Source organism: Vitis riparia, chromosome 17 (assembly GCF_004353265.1).
Source record: "Vitis riparia cultivar Riparia Gloire de Montpellier isolate 1030 chromosome 17, EGFV_Vit.rip_1.0, whole genome shotgun sequence".
NCBI classification, from domain to species: domain Eukaryota; kingdom Viridiplantae; phylum Streptophyta; class Magnoliopsida; order Vitales; family Vitaceae; genus Vitis; species Vitis riparia.
Window position 1 is genome coordinate 15784434 of NC_048447.1, and position 25446 is coordinate 15809879.

The 25446-nt window shown below is 33.5% G+C and overlaps 1 protein-coding gene across 1 annotated transcript; it reads left to right on the top strand.

The window, feature by feature from the left end:
* Positions 1-6256: 6256 nt before the first annotated feature.
* Positions 6257-25079, top strand: LOC117904825 (DNA mismatch repair protein MSH2). Its single transcript, XM_034817596.1, has 13 exons — positions 6257-6360; positions 6529-6578; positions 6855-6887; positions 12374-13447; positions 14177-14731; positions 14807-14917; positions 15030-15119; positions 15213-15284; positions 15605-15715; positions 19238-19364; positions 20206-20408; positions 22717-22869; positions 24404-25079. The coding sequence occupies exons 1-13, from the start codon at positions 6312-6314 to the stop codon at positions 24611-24613; spliced, it is 2838 nt and encodes a 945-aa protein (XP_034673487.1). The 5' UTR covers positions 6257-6311; the 3' UTR covers positions 24614-25079.
* The last annotated feature ends 367 nt before the right edge of the window (positions 25080-25446 follow it).

Here is a 25446-nt window from a genome sequence, read left to right on the forward strand (position 1 = left end):
AAAATGTGTTAGCATATTTGTACTCAAAACATTTTTATGAAAATGATTTTACATTAAATCTCTTATTTGTAAGTATGATCGAAACTATTTAATTCATGAAACTATATTAATGTTCCTTATTGGGCTTTGAACTCATACTTCTTTGTTGATAATTTTTCAGATCCTCTCAATTCGAGCGAGGAGAGATGGCTAAGCTATGAGATTTTTCTTTGTTGGGACGTTGGTTCAAACTTTATTATGGACATTGTTTAGATATTAAAATTTAATTATTGTTTGAATTATTTGAGTTTGGAGTTATTTGGACAATAACATTTTGGTTGATGTGTTAATTTTTTAAATTTGAGAATTGAGGATTATATAATTTATTTATTTTACTATTCTGCACATGAATTTAGTAATTGGTAATTTTCAATTAGAAGATGAATATTTGTGTTATTATCATTTTGAATATTCAAGTTTGAGGTGTGAAATAACTATCGTGTCCATAGAGTAGGTTTTGGGACGTGATAGTCTTGTTTTCCTTTCACATCTGCTTGGCATCATGTACTCCAAGCTAGCTGGCTAACTTATGATGAAACAGCTGTAGAGGGGTTAGTGTGGAATGGAATATTAAACATGTCGCCGGACCCTTCAAGAAGGCATTCATTGTGGATTAGTGAAGTCATGTTTAGACATTCTAGTGTTTTACAGTTGGGAACATTATGTACTCTCCCTACTGTACGAGAGAACAAGAACTGATGTCCAGAAATGTGACTACTACCCCAGCTGGTTCCTGGATCCCATTACAACTTGGAATCAACTTGGAAAAGATTCCCAGAAATTGATATACCTTTTTGACGAGGCCTACATAGTGGGGATATGAATCATTTGAGAATTTCTTATCCCCTGCTGTATATCCCAATATGCTTTTTATCCTCTGTTGAATTGTTACCCATGCGGCCGTGCCCCTCATGTTAATGCGTCCTCAAGAGTTGGCCATAAGCCTCTCTATGAAGATCCACCTCTTAGCTTGAAATAATTCACAACAAATTCCCCATATAGAAATGAACAAACCAATCAGGAAATGAATGTTCTCTTGGGTGACCATCCCTATCAACCTTTTGCTGTTTGAGATAGTGGCTGAAGCAGCTTACACGTTACATTCACAACCTTACATTTAGAAGTTTTTATTAGAAAGTAAAGTTAGATTTTAGGAAAATTTTTAAAATTAGAATTAGATTTAGTTTCACATATTAATTAAGATATTTTTGCTTTGAATGGATGATTTAATTAGTTTCGATATCCAAGTAGTTGGGTCTTGGAATAAGGTTTCATATTTTTTGTTATTAAGAGTTTTTTTTTTCTTTTCTATTTTACTTAGTCCTAAATCTTTCGATCCCCCTTGTGTTTGTTTCTCGAGACAATCAAAACCTCAATTTCCCCTTAAAAAAATCTCACTACTATTCCCAAAAAAAAAAACACCCCATTTGTCTATGGAAAATAAACTCCAAAATAAAGAAAAAGTACAAAACTAACAGTATAGTACCAACTCTCCATAAAGACCTTGTCATGGTGCAACAAAAACAAAGGACCAATCGACCCATCGTCTGAGTTTCGCGTGAGGAACTTGCAAATGGGTCCAACACCGTACAATCTCAATTATATGTAATATATGGTAAACCGGTAAGTTGATTTTTTTTTTTTTAACACTTGGCATAAATGATGGGTTTAGAGGTATTTTTGGAAAAAAAAAAAAAATAAGGGTAGCTTTAGGAAATAAAAGATGTAAAACACCTCCTACTTTTATAAGTAGTATAGATTAGGTGGTTTTTAAATAAAAATTAGAAATTACTTCAATTTTTAGCATCCATATTTTAATTATTGCACATGTTTGCAATAATTTAATTTATCAAATAATTAAACCTTATTTTTACAACTTATATAACACTTTTGAAATTATAGTTGAATAAATATTCAAATGCTATTAGTCAAAACTTATTTTCTTTTCATTAAAAACTATTTTCTTAAAAGTTCGAATAACACAAAAACTGGTTCAGGTATGATGTATGTTTGGTTGCAGTTTTGGTTTTTAATTTTATTATTTTTACAATTAAAATTTTGAAAACCATATTTGATATTATGTTTTTATTTTTTATTTTTAAAATTTGAAATAAAGAACTTTTTGATTCTCGATTTTTTAAGTGGGAGACCAACAATATCAATGTCACACCTATGAATACCAAAAAAAGGATCAAAAACTCCTCAGTCAATTATTCAAAAATGTTTTAATTTTTTTTTCTATTTATTGTTATATAATTACCAAACATGTTTTGTTTATAGTTTTTAAAACAAAAAAAATAAAATTGTGATATTTTTAAATACTAAAATATAATTAAAAAATCATTTGTAATTTATATTTTTTAACATTAAAGGAAACAAAAGAGTGTCCAAACACACCTCAATGCAATGGATTTTTTGGATGCTTCCCTAATGCTTTGTTTGATCTGAAAAGCATTAAGCAAAAAAAGAAAAATAAGAAATATGAAATTAAGGTTTAGTTAATCTTGATTTTGATGATAATAAAATAAAATTTGAAACTAATAATTTATTCCAAGTGTGTTTAGGCAAAATGATTTTATAAATGATAATTACAAAAATAAATCAAGCCTAAAAAAAATCATAAAGAATGAGAAGACCTTAAAGAAAATATTAATCAAGATCTATTCTCTAAAATTTATTTGTAAGATTTTTGGTATATTAAGTTTATATTACATTTCATTTTTTTAAGCATATAAAATCATTCAAATGTTTAAATCGGTTTTATTCATTTATAAATTGGATGAAGAATCTTTATAAATAAAAAATCACTTTTGTTTAATGTTATTTATAATTAAAATGATTTTCAAAATAACAAAGAGTTACCTAATTGGGTTTCCCAAGATTTCATGTTAAAAGGTGTAAAAGTTGCAAAAACTATAGAGTTCATTTATGCATCTTTGAATGATTTTTATAAAAATTGAGATTGATTGTTTCGAAGATAAAAACTCATATTTTGATATATATATATATATATACCATCATTAAAAAGTGTTTTTTAATTTTAACTTTTCATAGTAAAACAATTTGAGTCGTTATCAATAGTTGACCAATTGGTCGATCAATTGAACCAATAAGTCAATCAATTAAACTAATAGGTTAATTGATTGAACCAAGAGGTCAACAGGTTGAACCAAAAGGTCAATAAGTTGAATAAAGAGGTCAACCAAGTTAACTAAGTAGTTGATTGAGTGAATCAAACAGTCAACCAAGTAAGCTAAGTGATCGATGGTGTGAACCAAATGATCTACCAATTGAACCAAGAGATTAATTGATTCAAGAAAAATTTCAAAAGTAGTAAAAGCTTATCTCAACTAGTTGAGGTGTAAGGTCAAGGTACTAGTTGAGTCGATTGCTCGACTAATCAAGCTCCTATAACCTAGAGGTTATTTTTTGTACCTTTTACCACCCAATAGCTAGTAGTCGATTCAACTAATTGGTCCATCGGTCAACTCTCAATTATGCATAATGGTTAGTTTGAGTTTTCAACTCCTATTTAAAGGTTCCAAACTTCTTGTATTGATGGTGAAAGAGTTCTAAATTATTTTTTAATATAATTATTTGAGTTTTAGGATAATTTTTTTATAGTACATTTGCTTTCAAACTTGCATTTTATCTTAGTATACCATTCAATTCTATTTTTTCATATTCTTTTTGAGTAAATGTTGTAAACTATGAATCATTTCTTCATTTCTATATCTTCTAAGGGTACTTAAGAATAATAATCCAAAGAAAATGGTTTACAGAATTTATTTTGAAAAATCTTATTGTAAAGGGTGTTTGAAATCATAATATAAGAAAGTGTCTAGAGTTATAAGTTCAACATAATTTATTTAAACCATAATTCAATTGTAAAACTAGAAGGTTTGGGTTAGAAACTTTTTTAATTGAACTTCTACTTGATTGCGAGCTTAAAGAAAGTAAATATAGGTTGTATTTCTCCAAATCATTATAAAAACTATTGCAAGTTCTCTTCCTTGTTCTCTTTATTTTATATGTGAATTGTTCTTCCATTACATTTGCTATATAATTGCATAAAATCGTTATCCTCCCTCCCTCTCTAGGATGATTACTTTATATTGATATGAATCCAATTATGTTTATTTGATTTATTTTAAAAATTATGAAAAAATATTGAATTGAACATAATAAAAATTGCTTAAAACTTTATATATTTTCAAATTTTGATTCTTTGCATAAAAGAAAAGAAGAGAAGAGAAACATTTATTAAACTTGTATTTATATTTTATATTCCTTTTACTTTTATTTCCTTCCATATCATCCTTCTATTATTTTTCATATTTTCCCCCAAACCTTTGTTTGTTTATTTTATATACTTTTATATCTATGCATTTTGACATAGATATTTACCATTTAATTTCTAAAAGCTTGAAGGAAAAGACATGAAAATAGAGGAGAAAAATTAAAAGAAAAAGAAAGATATATGAAAAAAGTAGAGCATAATTTGTTGATTCTTGAAATGCACTAAGAAAATAGAATTTTTGTTAAAGAAAATAATTTTCTTATCTTTAGATAATAGGAAAAAAGATAAAAAAAAAAATTAAGGAAAAGAAATAGGAAAATTCCTAAAACTTTTTTCTTCCCATTTTATTAAAAAAAAAAAAATATGAGAAAAGCTTGGTAAAGTGTATTTTTAAGTTTAATTTTCTTTCCTTCAACTTTTTGTAGTGCAATTAAAAAATGTTTTATTTTTTTCCTTAGTCTTTTTCTCTCCATTTTTTTGTTTCAAACTTTTTAATGACTAAAGCTAATAAAATTTTCTCTAATGCCTCTTTAAATTATTGTTATTTTTTTCTTCTTCTATACAAAAAATGAAGAATTTGAAGAAGCATAAATTTTAAGACTATATTTATATCCAAGAAAGTTTGAATTAAAAAAAAAAAAGGTATAACTTTTTTAAAAATCGAGGAATGCAAGGTGTAAACAAATTTCAAGACTAATCATAAATGTTCTAAAATAGGGATTATTAAAAAGATTGAAAAAAATTATGAAAATATCAATCATAATTCTCATTTAAAAAAATATGGTCAAAGTGAAAAAGAAAAGCATACTCAAGTTAAAACAACATGAGAATGACTAGAGAGATGTGAAATAGCAATCATGGTAACATAAAGTCAAAAGATGTTTTATGTGATAATGATTTTATAGACTTAAGATGATACTTAAATAAATCAACTTAATAATTTTATTTGATTTAATGACATAATTATATCCACTAGTGTATTATGTTACGACAAATTATGTTAGAGCAATCTATCTCAAAATGTTTTATGTGGGTATGTCACAATATTTTACATAATTTGTTAGTCTAGTTATCAAGTCTGATGATGGTCTTCAATCTTGGACCAAATCTAATCTCATTTCAACAAGTATGGTTACAAGTCGAAAACAATCATGGTTATATTAGTGTCTTTTGACACGTTATTTTTTAAAGACTTTTTGGCATTGTTTGAAAAGTATTTTTCAAAACAGTTATAAAAAATAGTTTTTAAGAATAGGTTCTTGAAAATTGTTTTATAAAACAAATGTCTACTTGGGAAGCTCAAATGTTTTTGATCTATTTTTTATGTTTTTAAATACGTTTTAAAAATAATTTTAATTTATAATATTTTATTTTTAATTATTTTTTATATTTGTATAATTACTTTTTAACACGATTCTTAGAAAACAAGTGAAAACACTTAAAAATAATTAAAAAATATTATCTAAAAATACTTTGTTTTATATTTTTGAGAATAGAAAGTTGTTTTATATTTTACCAAGAAACCAACCAAAATAAATCATTTCAAATTCCCTTTTCCCTCTATGATTTTATCCTTTTTTTTATGCTCGATATCATTGCCATATGCCCAAAGTTTGTCTGGTTTGCTTCTATCTTGGACTGATGATCCATTTGGATTCCTGAATTGGAGACTTTTGTGTGTATCGATTATTGGGCCGGCCCATCCCTCTAACTACTGATTTGGTCCAGAACGAAAATCTAGGTTATTCTCCATTGGGCCATGGACTATTGTAGTCCAAACCAAGTTGGAGAAGCTGTGAACATGGGCCCTTCGGTCCAATTAATGCAAAAGCGTGGACTGGACGCGCCACCTTCCCAAAAGCCCGCCAATGTGTTTCCCGCCATTCCCAACCCATGAAATAGTAACATAAATATCTGAAATAGAAACCCTAAAAGCCAGTTATTCTTTTCAGAGCATCAGACAAATTGATCCATGGATCAAGATTCTCAAGATCACAGCAAGCTCCCTGAGCTCAAACTAGGTTGAAAAACCCTGGATTTTCTATTTTTCTATTTTTCTATTTTTTCTTTTGTTTTTTGTTTTTTAAATATATGCTTATATGGTTGTGCAAGGCTTTTTTTTTTTTTTTTTTCATTTTTATCATCGAAACTGGTTGTAATTTCGTTTTCTTAAATCATCTTTGTTATAGATGCTAAGCAAGCTCAGGGGTTTCTCTCCTTCTTTAAAACCCTACCCCGGGTAAGCTGTCTTATTTATATTTTTCTTTTATTTTTCCCGACGCCCTAATGTTCTGTTTGGTTGCTGAGAAAAATGTAGGAAAATGAGAAAAAAATTTCGTTCTATTTGGGAACCCAACCGTTTTGCTTTGTTGAAGTGAACTGAATGACAGTAGGAAATGAGGTTACTTTCTTTTTCTTTTTCTCCATTTTCTCGGGAACCAAATAATGGGTTAAATTTGAAAAATGTTCAGAACCGTAATTTTGTAAAGTTCTATGCCGCTTGTTATAATTGCAGGACCCTCGAGCTGTTCGGTTCTTTGATCGCCGGGTGAGTTCATAATCCAAACTCTTTTTCTTCTTGGCTACAATAGTTGGTACCGTTTATTTCTTTGTTTAGATTGAAATTAAAAGTGCTCTACCTCATCTAATCTTGATGATGCTTTTCCCTATATAAAGTGTTATTGTTTCAAATTGGACCCACTACAATACGCAATGTACAAATGCCTATTTGGTTTTATAGAAAAAAGGGAAATACAGGAAAGTGCCATTGTACCACTTTGAGGTGCAATTAGGAGAGTCCATTCCAAGAGAATCTTATTTTCCTTTCTATCTATGCACATAATTTCTAAATACCTCAATTTCCTTTTTTGATAGTTAAAGATCAAATATTAACAATGCCCAGCAAAAGTGTGTACAAAAGCAAACACTGCATGTACAAAGGCGCCAAAAGGCCATACAAAATAACTTTGTCATCTGAGTTAGAGCTCAACCAATCAATAAAGTCTATCATGAATAATGGGCCATCCCTTATGTACATTTAACTCACTCTAAAATATTATACACAAAGGATTGTTTGATTGCTTGACCCACTTTTTCAATATTATCAAGTGCTCTCCTATTCCATATGGTCCAAAATAAGTACAAAGGAGCAGTTCTCCAAACTTTCTTCCACTTCTTCTTGATTAATCTGTGTTAGCTTAAAAGGGCACTTAATTACTATGAAGTGCATCACCCACTCTATTCAAAAGAGGGTATAAATTAGCTACCCATAGGATGGCTGCTTTTGAGTGATCCATCACTTCCTTTTTTCTTTTGCACGTGTGGTGTCTATTCAGCATCCTTCAACCCCCCTTTTCAAGCTGATCCAATGTCAATATCTTTCACCATGTAGCTTCCCTAGTGAAAAAGCCAACCTATAATGGAACTTGAGGATTTTAAACAATACTGAAAGGGAACACCTCCATTATTCCATTAAATGAAGAGGAATAGAGAAATTTAATTGGGAATTTGAATTTGTCACACTAGAGTTCAATAAAGTGGATTTGCCCTCTATATCCCTACAAATAATCTGCATCTGCAATCTCCTCAAAAAGGCCTTCACCCCATCTAGTTCCTAGTCATGGATCAATTTTATGAATCTAGGGTCCTAACAACCTCCTTCCCCTTCTTGCTCCCATACTTGGGCTACCTATGCATCTTTAGCAGTAGCTATTGGAAATTGCATATGAAAAGCTACTTCTAGGGGTAAGTCACCACGTCCTATCTTTCAAAAGTTTTAACTTATGCCCGTTGCCACCTTGAAATGAGTCTTACTATTAAAGATCATTCATATGTTTCTTATTATCTTCCACACACCTCATACCCTTCTCTCACTCCTCTAAAGCACCATCCTCCCTCTTCTTTCCCATACATCCCCATCAATAATTGCTTCTAAAGGGATTTCTCTTAGTAGTGATCTCTAACTTCATTTATAGAGAAGAGCCTTGGTAAGAATGGACAAACTTATAATACCCAAACCTCAACTCCTATTTATGCAAATTGTTGACCGATTCACCAAATGTAGCTTTCTCTTAAGGCACCTTTCCTTTAAAAGAAATCCCTTTGGATATTTTCTAACTTTAAGCTTACTTTTCATAGGATGATAGGTAATAACATGAAGTAAATTGAAAAGCTGGATAAAGGGCTTTTATTCAAAGTTCGTCTTTTTCCCTTTGATGAGTACTATATCTTCCACATAGCAAGTCATTTTTGAGATCTTTCCTCTACCACATCTTTTTTTTATTTTTTATTTTTATTTTTTTATAGATAAAAAGAAAAATATATTAAAAAGGTCACCAAAATAGCAACCCAAGGTATACCAAACACATATAGCTACCACCAACCACTACGACAATAAACCAAAGTTACAAAATAAAAGGAACAAAACCAACCCACCCCCACCAAGGACCCAACCAATCTAGAAAGCTAAAAAGAGTTATAAGAATATCATCTATACACCCCTTTGCTTCCAACCAAAGACAACAAACAAAATAACTTTTTAGCCTTTAGATTGAGAGCTCTTCCCCCTTAAAGGCAATTCTATTTCTTGTCTTCCAAACTATCTAAAACAAGTATAATGGTCCCGCTTTCCACACCTTTTTACGCTTCTTGTCCAAAAACAACCCATGTCACCCTAATAGAGTTTCTCTAATCGACGATGGTAGCACCCAAAACACCCTAAAAAGGGCAAAAAGCAACTCTCACAAGGCCCTTGTCTTTATACAAAGGACAAGGAGATGGTTTATGGATTATTCTTCAACATGACACAAAACATCTATTCGCTAAAACCACCCCCTTTTTTGGACTTGATCCAAAGTTAAAGCTTTTTCCCAGGCGCATCCCAAAAGAAGAAAGTAACTCTAGGATGCACCCTCACCTTCCATATGTTGTTCCAAGGAAAAGAGATCAATGTCCCCGACTCCAAAGCCATATAGAGCGACTTCACAATAAACTTTCAATTCTTAGTCTCTGTTCAAAGCACCCTATCTTCCTTGCCCCTGTGCACCCTCATCCTATCCAAGCATAAAAGAAACCTCTCTGCACTTCCCGTTTCCCAATCATTAAGGGGTTTAGAGAAAGACGGGCTCCAACCCCCTTCCCTAGAGACAAAAGAATCTCGCACATCCTCCACCTATGCATCCTTAGAACTTGCTAAGGCAAATAAAAACGGATAAGAGTTACACAATGGAACATTCTCGCACCACTTATCCTTCTAGAACTTGACCATTTGTCCATTACCCACCGCAAAGAAGATCCTACCACTTACAAGCCCTCACTCCTTCCTTACAGCTTTCCAAACACCAACACCAAGCCCCTTCCTCTTAAGAGCCTCACCACCCTAAAGAAAGTCCCTTTGAATCTGCTCCAATCTCAACCTAACCGGCCTTGGAATACATAACAAGGACATAAAATAAATGGGCAAAGTAGACAAGATGCTCTGAATGAGAGTAATTCTTCCTCCTTTGGAGATGTATTGTCTTTTTCCTCTACCACATCTTAAACCCATGATGATCTTAAAGATGCTCCCAATGGAAGGTTTAGATAACTGGTAGGAAAGGTAACCACTCCACAACCTAGGACTCTAGCTAGGTCCTCCAAATTTGCAACCAACCCTACCAACTAGGATTGACTCACTTTTCTCTAGATTGATTTTTAAACTTGAAGTTGCCTTAAACCACCTTAATGCCCAACTCAAGCACTCTATATGCTCCTTATGAACATCATAGAGAATAAGATTATCATCATCAAATAACAAATAAGACACCTTCATTCCTCCCCTCTACTTCCACTAATTGAGAACCCCATGACAAAGCCCCCTTCCTTAGCCATGTTTATTATTCAAGAGAGCACTTCCATGGCCATGATAAAGAAATATGAGGACAAATGGTAACCTTATAGCTCCATGTGACTTCTTCCATTGTTGTTCACTATCTAAACTCCTCCATTGCCTCTCTCCTAATCTCATTCTCCTTGATTGAAAGAACAACTTCTCTTTCCTTGGCATCCCAAAAACTAATATGATTTAGAGGTGCAACTTTATTGGTTATAACATTCCCAAATACCTCTCTACTCCAAAATTTCAGATCTTGTTTCAAGGCTTTTAGCTTGATTCCTAAGATGTGGCCATACAAGCCCCTAATATTGCAATCCACTCACCAATTTCTCTTTAGGTCTTTGAATCCTTCCACTTTCAACCTCATATTTTCAAACTTAAGGACATTATACCATCCTCATCCCTCCTCCATCTAACAAAATGGGAGTGTGAATGGAGATTGGTCTTGGCAAAACACTCTAGTTCAGACCGCTGAAGTGATTTTCCAATTCTTAGAAATAAGGAAGCAACCCAACCTTGGTGAGGACTGATTATAGTCACCACTCCAAGTCAAGAGACCACTTTCCAAAGGGAGGTCCTTGAAATGAAGCTCCTCTACGACCTTTGGAAAAACCCTTATTACTGTTAAGCATTTTAAGCATTTCCTCCTTTCCCTGAAAAATCTGACCACATTGAAATCCCCTTTGAAACACCAAGGGTCATTTGAAAGTCCTCTAATAACAATCAACTTTGTCCAAAAATCCTCTCTCCTCATTTTGGATTGTATCATACACCCTTGAAAACATCTAGACAAAGATGTTTAGTTTTTGAACTGACAAAAGATTAAAAAAGTCCCAACTTCCATTTCAATTAACTTTAGCATCCTATTGTCCCAAAAAAACAAGATCCTTCCTGCTTGTCCCACAACAGCCCATTGGAAAAACCTATCTACACCCAAACTCCTTACCATCTAGATTGACAATTGCTGGACCTTTGTTTCTTGTAAGCAAACATGGTCTGTCATCGGCAATTTGATCAAGGATTTAATAACTTCTCACTTTTCCCCCCCATTGATCCCTCTAACATTCCAAGAAAGATGTTGCCTTTCTTGGACAAAGTTGTACATAGACGTTGGCCCTTTACCTTTAATTGACTTTTTTGATTGGTTGGGTTCTAGGTGAGGGCAGGTGAGGCTTTTTGTATCCCCTCCTTTTTTTCTTCTTTGCCTTATGGCGCCTACTGTATACTTCCTGTATGCCTTGGGTCGTCCTCTGGGCTTACTTTTTCTAATTTATATATTTTCTTCTGTTTTTACCTACTAAAATAACAAGAAAAAAACATTCCAAGAAAGAAGGCAAAGCTTCATCAGCACACCTTGGCTATCTTTAATCTCAATTTCTTTTTGAGCTGCATCTTTCATTAATTGATTATTGTGTAGAATCCTACTCATGTAAAATTAGGCAAAAAAAAAAAAAAGAAATGAACCCCTATGCACTATTCAGAGTTGGTGAAATTATATCCACTGTTGAATGATAGAACAGAAAACTGTAATCAGTGTGTGTAATTAAGCGTAGTGTTATTGTTAAATGAAGTTCCCTAAGCATTATTCCTATGGGGTATCTTATAAAATCAGGAGATGGCATTTTTCATAACTCGTGTGCTCAAAATGGTTTTAAAAATGAGTGTTCTCATTCCTAGAGGCATGAAAGTGTCCTCATCATACATTAATTCTTTGGTGGGTTTTATTTTATTTTTAAAATTTAGGCTTGTAGTTGAATTAGGCAGCATCATGGAGAAGATAAGTGCTACACTTCAAAGTTAGGCCTATTTAAAGTAACTTTTGCTGACTCTTCACTTTTATACCTTGTGGCTATGGTTAATTATTGAAGGGAAAGTTAGTGTATAACTAATCTTAGTTTTCCATTTGTTTCTCTTGCATTTTTTTTTTTCCAATTTACATCTTATTTTATATATTTAAAAAAAAAAATTTATTAGTTACTTTCAACTCCAGAAAAGATACCACAAATTTTATACTTGTTTTAACTTATTACTGCATTCTTTCTTGGTTACTAGACAATAGTCAGTTTATCAGGATTCCTCTTTCTTTTATGGATTCTAAATTTTGTTGCTTCTTTTGTATGTATGCAACATTTGATTTCTATTTTTTAAATTAAATTAATTAGGACTACTATACTGCTCATGGTGAGAATGCGACTTTCATTGCAAAGACATATTACCACACTACCACCGCTTTGCGACAACTGGGTAGTGGATCTGATGGCATTTCTAGTGTGAGTGTGAGCAAAAACATGTTTGAAACGATTGCTCGTAATCTTTTATTGGAGAGAACAGATCACACTCTCGAACTCTATGAGGGTAGTGGCTCAAACTGGAGACTGGTGAAAAGCGGGACCCCTGGAAATCTTGGAAGTTTTGAAGATGTTTTGTTTGCCAATAATGAGATGCAGGATTCTCCTGTGATTGTTGCACTTTTTCCAAACTTCCGTGAAAATGGATGCACTGTCGGGTTGGGCTTTGTTGATTTAACTAGGAGAGTCCTCGGATTGGCTGAATTTCTTGACGATAGTCAATTTACAAATGTGGAGTCAGCTTTGGTTGCCCTTGGTTGCAGGGAGTGCCTTCTGCCTTCAGAGAGTGCCAAATCCAGTGAAACTAGAACATTGCATGATGCATTGTCAAGATGTGGTGTGATGTTAACTGAAAGAAAGAGAACTGAGTTCAAGGCAAGGGATTTGGTGCAGGATCTTGGTAGGCTTGTCAAGGGTTCGATTGAACCAGTTCGTGATTTAGTTTCAGGTTTTGAACTTGCACCTGGAGCTTTGGGGTTATTACTGTCTTATGCAGAATTACTTGCAGATGAGAGCAATTATGGAAATTTTACCATCCAGAGATACAATCTTGACAGCTACATGAGATTGGATTCTGCTGCCGTAAGGGCATTGAATGTCCTGGAGAGCAAAACGGATGCAAACAAAAATTTTAGTCTATTTGGTCTCATGAATAGAACCTGTACTGCTGGGATGGGAAAGAGATTACTGCACATGTGGTTGAAACAGCCTTTAGTAGATGTAAATGAAATTAACTGCAGGCAGGATTTGGTGCAAGCATTTGTGGAAGATACTGCACTCCGCCAAGATCTGAGACAACATTTAAAAAGAATATCAGATATTGAGCGATTGTTGCGGACTCTTGAGAAGGGGAGAGCTAGTCTGCAGCATGTTGTAAAACTTTATCAGGTAGGTACCGTTATTCTTTTTATTTTTAATTATTTAGTAGGGTCCAATTGTGCCTTAAAACATTACCAATATAGCTCTTGTGGTATTTATATTTGCTCTAATTTTGATCAGCAAAAAAACAGAGTACTTTGATTTTCTAATGAACTAAATGATTTTGTTTAAACCTTTACTTTCATTGCTAAATTGAAATGACTGTGGGGCTCCTCTAATAGTGAGATTTCTGGATTCATTGAAATGAAGTAGGGATTCGACTTTAAACAGGAGTTTTTGGTGTTCTTATCATGCTTTCTTTTGCTCAAAGTGTTCCTAGTTTAAAATATTTTTTCTGTGGACCAGTGGTTTAGCCATTTCACTTTCTATTAGTGAGGTACTCATCATCCTCTCTTGATGTGTTTTTTCTTTAACAGATTTTTGTTTTTGACAAAAAGAACACGCATGGCAAATTATAATGTGCTTCCTCATCTTTTTTTAGCCTAAATACTCTGTTATGCATATTCTTGTCTCTTGGTTTGTCATAATGCTTCTTGGGTAATGTTTTCCTACTGAAATAAAGAAATAAATAAAAGAAATGATTGCAGGAGTACCAACACAGCCTGCATGCTTTCGCCTTCTAGTAACTTTGATTTTACATGATAAGGTTTTTTACATCTCCAGGTAAATTTATGTTTAACCTATTAGTTAAAACTTAAAATTCATATTAACTTTATTTTGATGTTCTTTTGGATGCAGTCAAGTATTAGACTTCCATACATTAAAAGTGCCTTGGGACAGTATGATGGACAATTTTCATCACTAATCAAAGAGAAGTATTTGGATCCCCTTGAGTCCTGGACAGATGATGATCATTTAAATAGGTTCATTGGTCTTGTGGAAGCTGCTGTTGACCTTAATGAACTGGAGAATGGGGAATACATGATCTCATCTGGTTATGATGCAAAACTAGCTTCCCTGAAAAATGATCAAGAGACACTGGAGCTCCAAATACACAATCTACATAAACAAACTGCTATTGATCTTGATCTGCCTATGGATAAGTCTTTAAAGTTAGAGAAGGGCACACAATTTGGCCATGTGTTTAGAATTACAAAGAAGGAAGAGCCAAAAATTCGGAAAAAGCTCACTGCCCAATTTATTGTCCTTGAAACCCGGAAAGATGGGGTAAAATTTACAAACACAAAGCTTAAAAAATTAGGGGATCAATACCAAAAGATACTTGACGAGTATAAGGATTGTCAAAGAGAGCTGGTTGTCCGAGTAGTTCAGACTGCAGCAACTTTCTCTGAGGTATTTATATTGTGTTATCTCTTGTTACTTCTTTCTGGCTTTTGCTCAAAATTGAAGGAAGTTTCAACTGTGCAGGTTTTCGAGAATTTAGCTCGCTTGCTTTCTGAACTTGATGTCTTACTTAGTTTTGCCGATTTGGCAACTAGTTCTCCTACTGCCTACACAAGACCTGAAATCTCTCCATCAGTAATTATTTACTAACTATTTGCTGCTTCTGATATTGCCATAATCATGATCTCTTGTTTCTGTTAGGGAATACCACTTACTGATGGTATTATTATTTTGTTGGCTATAACAGCACATGGGAGATATCATATTAGAAGGAAGTAGACACCCTTGTGTGGAGGCTCAAGACTGGGTGAATTTTATACCAAATGATTGTAAGCTTGTGAGTAATCATATAGCCCAGAATGCATCTTCTGCCATTTTTGAAATCAATGCGGCTCATTTATCTCTTCTTTTGGTCTTTCTCTCAAATCAGGTCAGGGAAAAGAGTTGGTTCCAAATCATCACAGGGCCTAACATGGGTGGAAAATCTACATTCATTAGACAGGTATCATACTTATATTCTAGTGAGGATGTTTCTTCTTCTCTGTCATTTCCTCCCTTTCAAAGTAAATAATTGGCATGACATTGATCTACAATGTAACTTCAATCCTGTTCTTTAGCTTCTGCTTCTTGTGTTTTTTTTTTTGTTTTTTTTATTATTATTATTCCATCTTGGACACAAAAAACCATTTGAGGGACCCAAAACTTTTGATGACACTATATCAGACACCCCATATACGTACTGGAAATAAACAGAGATTTTGTTACACTGGATCCCTTGGATTTCAATCAACAATTATCTATCCATTTTGTTTGTGCTTGCAGGTTGGTGTGAACATCTTGATGGCACAAGTTGGCTCATTTGTTCCTTGTGACAAAGCCAATATTTCTGTTCGAGATTGTATTTTTGCTCGTGTGGGTGCTGGTGACTGCCAAGTGAGTACGATAGCATATTCTGTCAGCCTTTTAACCATTTGAACTTCATAAAAGGTGAAATTAGGCAATATTTATGCTTTTCTAAGGCCTTTCAATGCATAGACATCATGGGCCAACTCTAAAACAATCCTTTAGGTCAAGCCCAGGTAACAAAACTTAGAAATTGCTTCCATAAAACTCTATTCATGGAATTTTTTTTGTTTTTGTTTTTGTTTTTCTGTGTTTCTTGCTGTGTAACTCTACTTCTTGTACTTGGTAAAAGAAGAGATGAAACAAAATGCATTTTAGACTCTAAAAGATTGCATGACTTAGCTGTAACTTTTACTGCCTTAGGTACCACATAAAAAGTGAAAGCAAATGGTATAATGCCTTTTTCACTTTTAAGCAGCAACTAAAGTGTTTTGATAGGCAAAGATAATGAGAATTATGGAGGTGCACATAGTACATAGGGACGGTACAAAGAATGCCACAGGCAAAAACCCCATTCCAAAAGAAAAATAAAAGAGAGATATACACCTTAGCCTTGATCTGAGCCCTCAATAAAATATGAAAAGGTAAGGTTGGAACCCCAAGGGATGCAAGGCCAATCAAGAAAGATCCCTAGAAAAACAAATTTAGTGCTTGAAATGAGCTGTCCTCTTCTCTGAAAATTCTGCCATTGCAATCCCTCCATTCTCCACGCTCTTCTGTGCCTTTTTTCCACGCCTTTATGATACCAACTTAAAAGCACTTCTCTAATTATCCTTGGAAAAACCTACTGAAATTTAAATAAAGCAAGCAGAAGGTCCATTTGTAGCACAGTGAATAAGAATCTGATTAACTGAATTCTCCCTGGCCTTGAGTAGACAACATTTATTTGCCAAAAGTCAACTCATTAGAAGCTGATTGATCTTTAGAGTCTTCTCCCAAGTAGCTTTCCAAGCATGAAAGCACACCCTCATAGGAAGCCCCTCAAGCCAAACCTCATTTATGGGACAAGGACTCAGGAAATAAGGTCAAGGAAAAAGACTTAACAGAAAACCATTCTTCCCATCTCTCCACACTAAATAGTCCTATCCATTTCCCTGAAAGGGCACTGCATGAATGCACTCAAGAAAGCTGTTTACCATCTCTAGTTACCAACCCTAAAATGCCCTTTTGAAACAACGACTTCAATGAGTGATCCCTCCACAACCAATCAAAGCTCCTGGACTTCTGTTGTTTTTTTGGAAGGGTAGCCTTCCTTTAGCAGATACACATCACACTGGCTATCAAACCAAAGTTTAGTTTTAAGGTCATTCTCCACTGAGATACTAACCTTGGGCCAGAACTCATTCCAACCACATCTAATGTTCTTCCAAGGGCCTACACCAATGGCCTCTTCGACCCCTCTGGAGCTTCAGCAATCATCAATCTCTCCTAACTTTTCTGCAGTGGTTTAAAAATGGGACCAGACTGGTTGGTTCAACAGGTCAGACCGTTGACTGGACCTTGGTCTGGTACGGTTCACTAGATTGGGCTGGAATGGGGTTGAACTGGCATTCAACCAGTCAACCCGGTGGTTCAATTGCTAAACTAGTGAGCCGGTTTGGCTGGTTCAACATAACTTTTTTGTTTTGTTTTTCAAAGGCCCACTCATTGAATCCTTTGTTTATTAAAAGCCCAATGTCCAACTCAGCTTTTATTTCCCTAAAGCCCACTGTTTAGTTGGCCCAATGTGAAGCCATTTTTAATTGGTTAGCTAGGTAACTGATGCCTTCTTGAATGGCACTTTTATAGGGTGGTTTGAGCCCTTCTATTTCTGAATCTTCCAATGTGGGATTCAAAGGGGCCCTTTTTTACAGGCTAAAAGCCATATACAAGCAAACGGAATGCACCTAGGCCTTTAGTGGGAAATTTGTACGAGATATGTCAATATGAAAAAACGGTTAAAATATATAATATGATTCCAAAACTTAAAAATAAATATAAAGATTTATGATTTATCTAATATTATAGGATAATAAGTATCAAAATGATATAGATAAAACAACTAATAATTTTGAAAATAATAAAAAATATAGTTAGTAAAATCTAAACTTTAAATAATAAAATCTTAGTTATAAGAATAATTATGAATTAAATATATTTAATAAAATTAGAAATATTAAAATTTTAATAAATCTTCATGTTTATTCGTATCAAAATTTAATTTATCAATATTAGTGATGAAATGTGTTTAAAATTTTTAATTTCTATATTTTTATTTTTAATAATATATAAATTATATATTTATAATGTCACTGGTTTGATCACAATTCAACCATCGGTTCGACCATTGAACTGTGAATAGGTAACTTTTCTGTTCAATGATCGGTCCGGTTCTAAAAACGTTGCTTTTCTACAATTGCCTATTTTGAAGGGCAATTATGCTCCCTCGCAATTCTCCGCAATCATTTTACAAGAAGACCTTTGATTAGGGTAGTCAACCTCTTAAAGACAAAACCCTTACTCTTCTTTTTCCTACGGATAGTGTCCTATTCACCAGATGAGTCCATTCCCTGACATATTGTTGTACCTTAAAACATCACATTGAAGAGTCTTTAGATGAAAACTAATGTGCTCTTGGAATAGTTCATATTCTCGTTTTTTAATCTTTAGTTATATTTTGTACATAGTGATTACTTGAAATAAAATATTGGGATCCAAGTAGTTGATCAACCTGGAAGTGTATATCTTGTAAACTTGGGATGGTTGGATTATTCGTGATAAAGCTAGCATGGTTTGTTTGGATCAGATCATGTTCAAAATTCCCAATGTGGAATTTTTTGTATGATGGAATTCAAGAACCTCAACTTGAGACTTGTTTGCTTATCATTAGGGGGAAAAAAACAAAACAAAACAAAAAAACACGAAGTTGAGGACCAACGCATTTATTTGGGACCCAGTCCAAAATGTACTCTCAATAATTGATCTAGTTTTCAAGCCAAATCTTAAAACAACAGCTTCATAGTTATCTCATAATATTACTTGAACTTGATTTGTTTACTGATGGATAGATATGCATCCATTTAATTCAGGCCAGTGGGCGGATTTGGGTCAGATATGAGAATTGTAAAGATGTAATATCCTTTTATTTCATTATTCTATACAAATTGTTTAGACTTAGTATTAGGCAATTTTGACAGATTAAACAATTCAAGATAATACAAATATTTTGATTCTTTGCCTACATAATTGCTCTGTCAAGGGCCATTCAGTTGTGGGTATGACCCAATTAAAAATGTCACATCTAGCCAGAATGCTTACTGACTTATAAAACAAGACAACATATCTAGGAGACCACATGGGTGTTTGAGGCAAGCCCAGCTGCCATCTTAACATCGGAGGCAAGAAACTGGCAGTCCAGCAAGTTGGGTTATTGCCTTTATCATGCTATGTCTACCATGCATCTATTTGATGACTTTTTCTCATACAAGATGAAAAGTTTATCCATAAAAGGGAATTTTATTGTTATATCCTTGTTGGATAACTTTTGAGGATGTGTTCTCTTTTCTTTTGTAGCTACGTGGCGTTTCTACCTTTATGCAAGAAATGCTTGAAACTGCATCAATATTGAAAGGTGCTACTGATAAGTCATTGATAATCATTGATGAATTGGGCCGTGGAACATCTACATATGATGGATTTGGTTAGTTCCATTATTGAACCTTATTTTATTGGCTTGAACTTGCTCTCTTGGTATTGTGTATTGCTCTCTCTCTCTCTCACACACACACACACTCACATTATTGCTGTGAGAATAGCAGCTCAACTTAATCAATCCAAGACTCCCAGGGTATTATACTTGTTGATGCTTGTACATTTGCCACAAGAAAGGAAAAGTATGAACTTTAGGTTTCTTGTAATTATCTTGTGTCCTTGAGTTGTGAAGATGTGACCATGCATCAGTGAGTATGCAAGACATAAGCCATGCATGATTTGTCCAATTTTCAAATGTGTGAAGCTTATGGAAACCTGATTCCCCATAATGCTTGCAGTAAAAGAAAACAGCATGTTTTTGAACAAACTTCACATTTTTTGAGTGATCAGATCATTAAGTATGACAAGAAATTTTTTTTTTAATTACAAATTGACCGGTAATCAATTTGATGGGGAAGTGAGCATCACATCAGAGTAAGGGGGTAGTGTTGAATCAAAAGTCATGGATCTTGCCACAAGCTTTCATTGATTTAGGAAATATTATATTGAAACTCTACTGAGATCATCAGTGTGCCTTCATGCACAAAACAATAATCCTGAGAACTATTTATTGGATTCAAACCTTCTGAAGTTTAATTTTTTATGCAAGTTTTGACTAGTTTCCTTTAGTACCATGGTAGAATGAACTTGCTTCCCTTTTTTCTCCATCTCTGGTTTCATTTTAGTGATCCAACCGCTTTACTTGATCATAATTGTGAATGTGTTAAAATTTAGTTTCACTCCTTAACACATCCATAATTTATTTCATCGAGTGTTATTCTGGTGCTCAGGTTTAGCTTGGGCTATATGCGAGCACATTGTTGAAGTGATTAAAGCACCTACTTTGTTTGCCACTCACTTTCATGAACTAACTGCATTAGCTCATGAAAATACTGATCATCAGCCTCCTGAAAAGCAAATTGTTGGTGTGGCCAATTACCATGTTAGTGCACACATTGACTCATCAAGTCGCAAGTTGACTATGCTTTACAAGGTAGGTACATGTTCTAAATTCTACTTGCAGCTGTTTGTTTAGGATTGCCGTATCCTTTTTCCTGCAGAGGTGGTCAATTTCTGTTCCTTCTATATATTTGTTATCTTGCATTTTTCTTTATATGTTTAAATACCAGGTACTCAATTCCATCTGCTAAAATAAATTATAGGTTTTTCTTTTTTGTTTTTTTTAAGACAATGTATAAATTGTGGTTTAAGGGTTTTATAATATCAAACAATGAAGATGAGGTAGAAGGTTTGCAACAACATTGCTTTGTTATATTTAACTTTATTTTTTATTTTTTCTGATAAACAACATATTCTAACCATGCTTCTAAATAATGTCATGATTTTTATAATTTTTATCTAGTGAATTAACACATACCCATGATTTTTATGATTTTTAGTTAGGAAACTAACATGTATCCATGATTTTTGTGAGTTTTAGCTAGGAAACTCACACATACCCATGTTTTTATGATTGCTAGCTATTAACTTGTATGATTTTTAACAATTTTTTTTCTCAAAGCTTAAGTTATTAGCATGGAGGCCCTCAATGAATACTAGCTAACACCTCCCTCATCCCCATACCTATACATGGATAGACAAATGAGTGATTACATATTATAGATAAATAGATGAGACTAATGATATTAGGTTTTCAGCCATATTTAAAAAAAAAAAAAAAAAAAAAAAAAAGGAAAGAAAGAAAAAGAAACTTAAAAATTCTAGTAACTTAGCAATTTCAATTTAAAAAAAATTAAAAAAGCTAAAAAAAATAACATTTCAGGTTTATGTTTAACAAAACATAAAAACACTAATGACAATATCAATTTCAGGCTTATTTTTAAAAAGCTTAAAAATGTTGTTGTCACTAATGGTTTTTTTTTTTTTTTTTTTTAAAAAAAAAGAAAACCTAAAAAGACTTTTTTCCAATAGAGATGAGAGAGAAATGGCAGGAAATCTACTAGAAAATGACTAATTTTTGCTTGCGTCTTACTTTGGTCCCAAATTCGCCCATACATTCATCTTGACTCACACACAAAACAAATAAATGATTAGATTACTTTTTAAGAACAATAGAATATAACCATCTCAACATTATGTTTTATTTAAAAAAAATAAAATAGCCTTCAAAATTATCAAATCTACTTAAGCTGAAACAATATGTATATATAAAGAGAGAGAAAGAGAGAGAGAGGTTTTGAGCTGTAAGAAAGTCTGTCATGACTGATTAATGTACGGTATTTTTCTTACATTTAAATGATTATTGAGAGAAAGTTATATCACTTCAATTTTGACCATTGCATCTATGTTCCAAAAATATGGAAATATCTGTAGAGATATCAATCAAGTATCTATATTAATTTAGAAAACAAGGGTATATAGCAAAGCATGTATTCGGGAATTATATTAACAATCATAGACATCAGTGATATTGATGGAGGAATATTTTAGACAACATTTGCAAGTATCAATCTCTTCATGGCCAATGCATGTGTGATTTGAACTTTGAAGCTTGTCTCTAGAAGTCAAATGATCAGGTTACTGCTGCTATAAAGAGATAATCAACCTTAATATTTTCCTTTTTTACCTCATTATAAATGGTTGATGAAAATAAAATAGATCTTGTTCTTTTGTTCTTTTCCTTGTGATGATGTTTATATGAAGCAAATGCAAAATTTCTGATACTTGCCTTGCTGTAAGCCATGGGATTTTACATCATTGTAACCTTGTGGCTGACAGCCAACTTATAGGAAAACAAGGTCAGCTCTATCTTTTGCCTCTTAGAAGTCGAGTAATATCCATGATGCAGATGGAAGGCAATAAATTTTCAAGAATACCAGAAAGTGGAAGATTAGTGGTTGTCATATATTTTTAGAGTCACTTCACATACCCCCATATTGAAAAACATGTTAAAACCATATTGTTTTCCTTGTTGGTTATGCTTCAGTAGTTCTCTACAATAATGTGACATTTCCAGGTTTGATATTTCAGTGCAGTGTTTATACATGGTGCCTGTTTGCATATTTTCATGCATGACTTATTGCAATATAAAATATAAGCACAATGGATCTTCTGATGATTGAAGTTGTGTGCATTTTGTAAGCATGTGGCAGATCTGTTTTAATGTGTCATTTAACTTGCATTTTGTTAGAAAATTGTAAGTGTAATTGAGTTGTTCTCGAATTAAGTTACAACAAGATGTTCATTCTATTTACCTTTGCTAATAGCAGGCTAGTTCATACATATATTCATTGAAAAAAAGCTGCATCTACTCATAGTCTTGATGTGCTCATACTTTTCAGGTTGAGCCAGGGGCTTGTGACCAAAGTTTTGGTATACATGTTGCAGAATTTGCAAACTTTCCTGAAAGTGTTGTCAGTCTTGCGAGAGAAAAGGCTGCTGAGTTGGAAGATTTCTCACCTACTGAAATCGTTTCAAATGATGCTAGTGACAAGGTCTGGTCTCTAATGATCTTACAGTGCTCCTGACAGTGAATAGTTATTACATTTCTTTAAAGTGCTCTCTGACCTACAGTGCTCATGACAACAAAAATAGTTTTTACCTTGCTTCAAAATGCTTTCTGCTTAAGCAATCCTTGGTTTTTTTATGGTAATGTTAAAAATTGCTCATTTCTAAAATCAATTAATGCCATGAAACTACCTATCAAAAATATATATATATATATATATTATTGTCATGAAACTGAAATTTGATGCATGAGTACTACAAACTTTAACTGTAGATGTAAGAGTGTGTCAAATAAGGTGATAGAATGGAATCGAGAGTCAATTACTTGGTTTGGTGCACTTGGGGCAACGCATCAAACTATCTGAAGTAGATGCATGAGTACTCCAGACTTCAACTACAGATATAAGAGTTGTGTCAAATTATTGAGTTGGCTGTTAGCATGACAGACATTGTGGGTTCAAATTCTACAAGCTTAAGTTTTTAGAAAATTGGTTATATGACATGGTATCTGAATCTCCTTTGGCAGTATGTTTATTTCTTTAATTTATTGAGCCCAAAGGAGGTTGGTTGTGGTTTGTTTGTCTATGGGTCTGTGTGTGCCTATGTATCTCCCATGCGAGTATAGTGCCACGTATGACGGAGGGTGTTAGAGAGCATGATATAAATTATGGACTAAAATCCTACAAGCTTGGTGCAACATTCAAGATAAAATTTAAATTGTATATAGCATTATACTAGTAGGAGAATCAAAATGGTATTTGGATGGGTCTTGGAGAAATCATGACGAAGACATTTTTCAATAAATTTAGCTCATTGAGCTTGGTTTACTGGACTCTTTTGGGCTTTAGATTTGATGGTTGGTCAGCTGGTTTAGGAGTGAGCAGTCCAAACATGGGGCTGCATCTTGCTGCCACTCAAAGCTAATGGAAAGAGAAATAATTCACTCACACAAGTAATAAGGGGGGAAAAAGGAATAATAATAATGACAATAATATTAGTATTCTAACATCTGTTGGAGACGATTTTTCAAAAGAGAGCTAGGACCCTTCATTTGTTAAGCTTAACTTAGGACATAACTTTGACTAAGAATAAAATCAGACAAAAGGATGTGGGTTCAATTGTAATGTTTACATTTGAACCTCATGGTTATAGTATGGAAATTCAAAACTATACCATGAGCTTTCAAATTTGTATGGAAATTCAAAAAACTAAAATAAAAAATAAACATGAGTTTTACCTTAAAAAGTGATCTCTAGTCAATCAAAGTGTTTGGAGGGAGTTTTGGTTGATTACACTGTTCAGCTTATGGACAATTATTTAATTTTTTTTCAAAAGCTTCATAAACTGCCTTATATATTGAAGAATACAATCTTAAATTGATAGAAAACTTATAGAATCTGATTTCCTTTCACATGTGGAGCTAGAGTTAGGTTGGAATCATGCATTTTTAATTCCTTCAGCTGTTTCTTTATGATAAAGCATTAAACTAGTTGGAATCTGTTGTCTGATCCTGTCTATTAGGGCTTAAAGGTGGGATCCAAACGAAAGAGAGAGAGTAGTCCTGATGACATTTCTAGAGGTGCTGCCCGGGCTCACCAGTTCTTGAAAGAGTTCTCTGATTTGCCATTAGAGAAAATGGACTTGAAGGAGGCTCTGCAACAAGTGAGCAAGTTGAAGAATGACTTGGAGAAGGATGCAGTGAACTGTCACTGGCTCCAGCAATTCTTCTAGTTGTCCTTGATTGGAGGTAACTTCATCGACGTTCTTTTTTGTGTGGATATTGATACAGCTCATCACTATAAAGTTGTTCACATGGATACTTGTGAAGTTGGTATCCAATGGAGCCAACCCTCTGTTGAAGGCACCTTCCTCCCCAACTCCCAGTTTTGTTGTCTATCAGGAAGTTTCAAATGGGACAAGCTGCAGTCATCCATTCTAGCCAGCATTGACCCTTATTTCATTTTGGGCAGGGGGTGGTGTGGGACCTTGGTTGGTTCCCTTGGTTTGTAGTATATAGCCTTGAACAGAGAACCCATCAATGAACATAAAATTCCTTTTGTCCATTATTCATTCCTTGGGGCAAAAAGAAGCTTGTTGGAAAATGCAAACATGTGCTTTTCTTGTAGGGTACCTTAGGCCTACCTTGGAAATAACTTTATATTTTGGAGCAAGCATTAGAGAGATGCCATTTTCTTTACTATATGCTTACGGCAAGGGCATGGGCATTTCCTGCAGGCCCTCAATTTTCTATGGTCAATCTTGCCTTCAATTATTGTATAAACCAATCTTTACTGCTTTTATCAATGGATTCAACCCTTCCTGAAAAAAGAAATAAATAAAGGACCTTCTTTGGAGCAAGAGAGGAGGAATCTTGGAGCAAAGCATAACTGTGAAGGAGAAAATGCCAAGATTATGAAAACTACCTCAAAAAATCTTGATGAGGGATAGATATTTGTCAGGTTGGTTGTAGATAAGAACAAGGGGGGTTTGTTGATGTCTTGTTTATAAAAAAGGGAAAATAGGAATTAGAGGTTTTGTGAGGGTGGACTTGAGTTTGAATAACA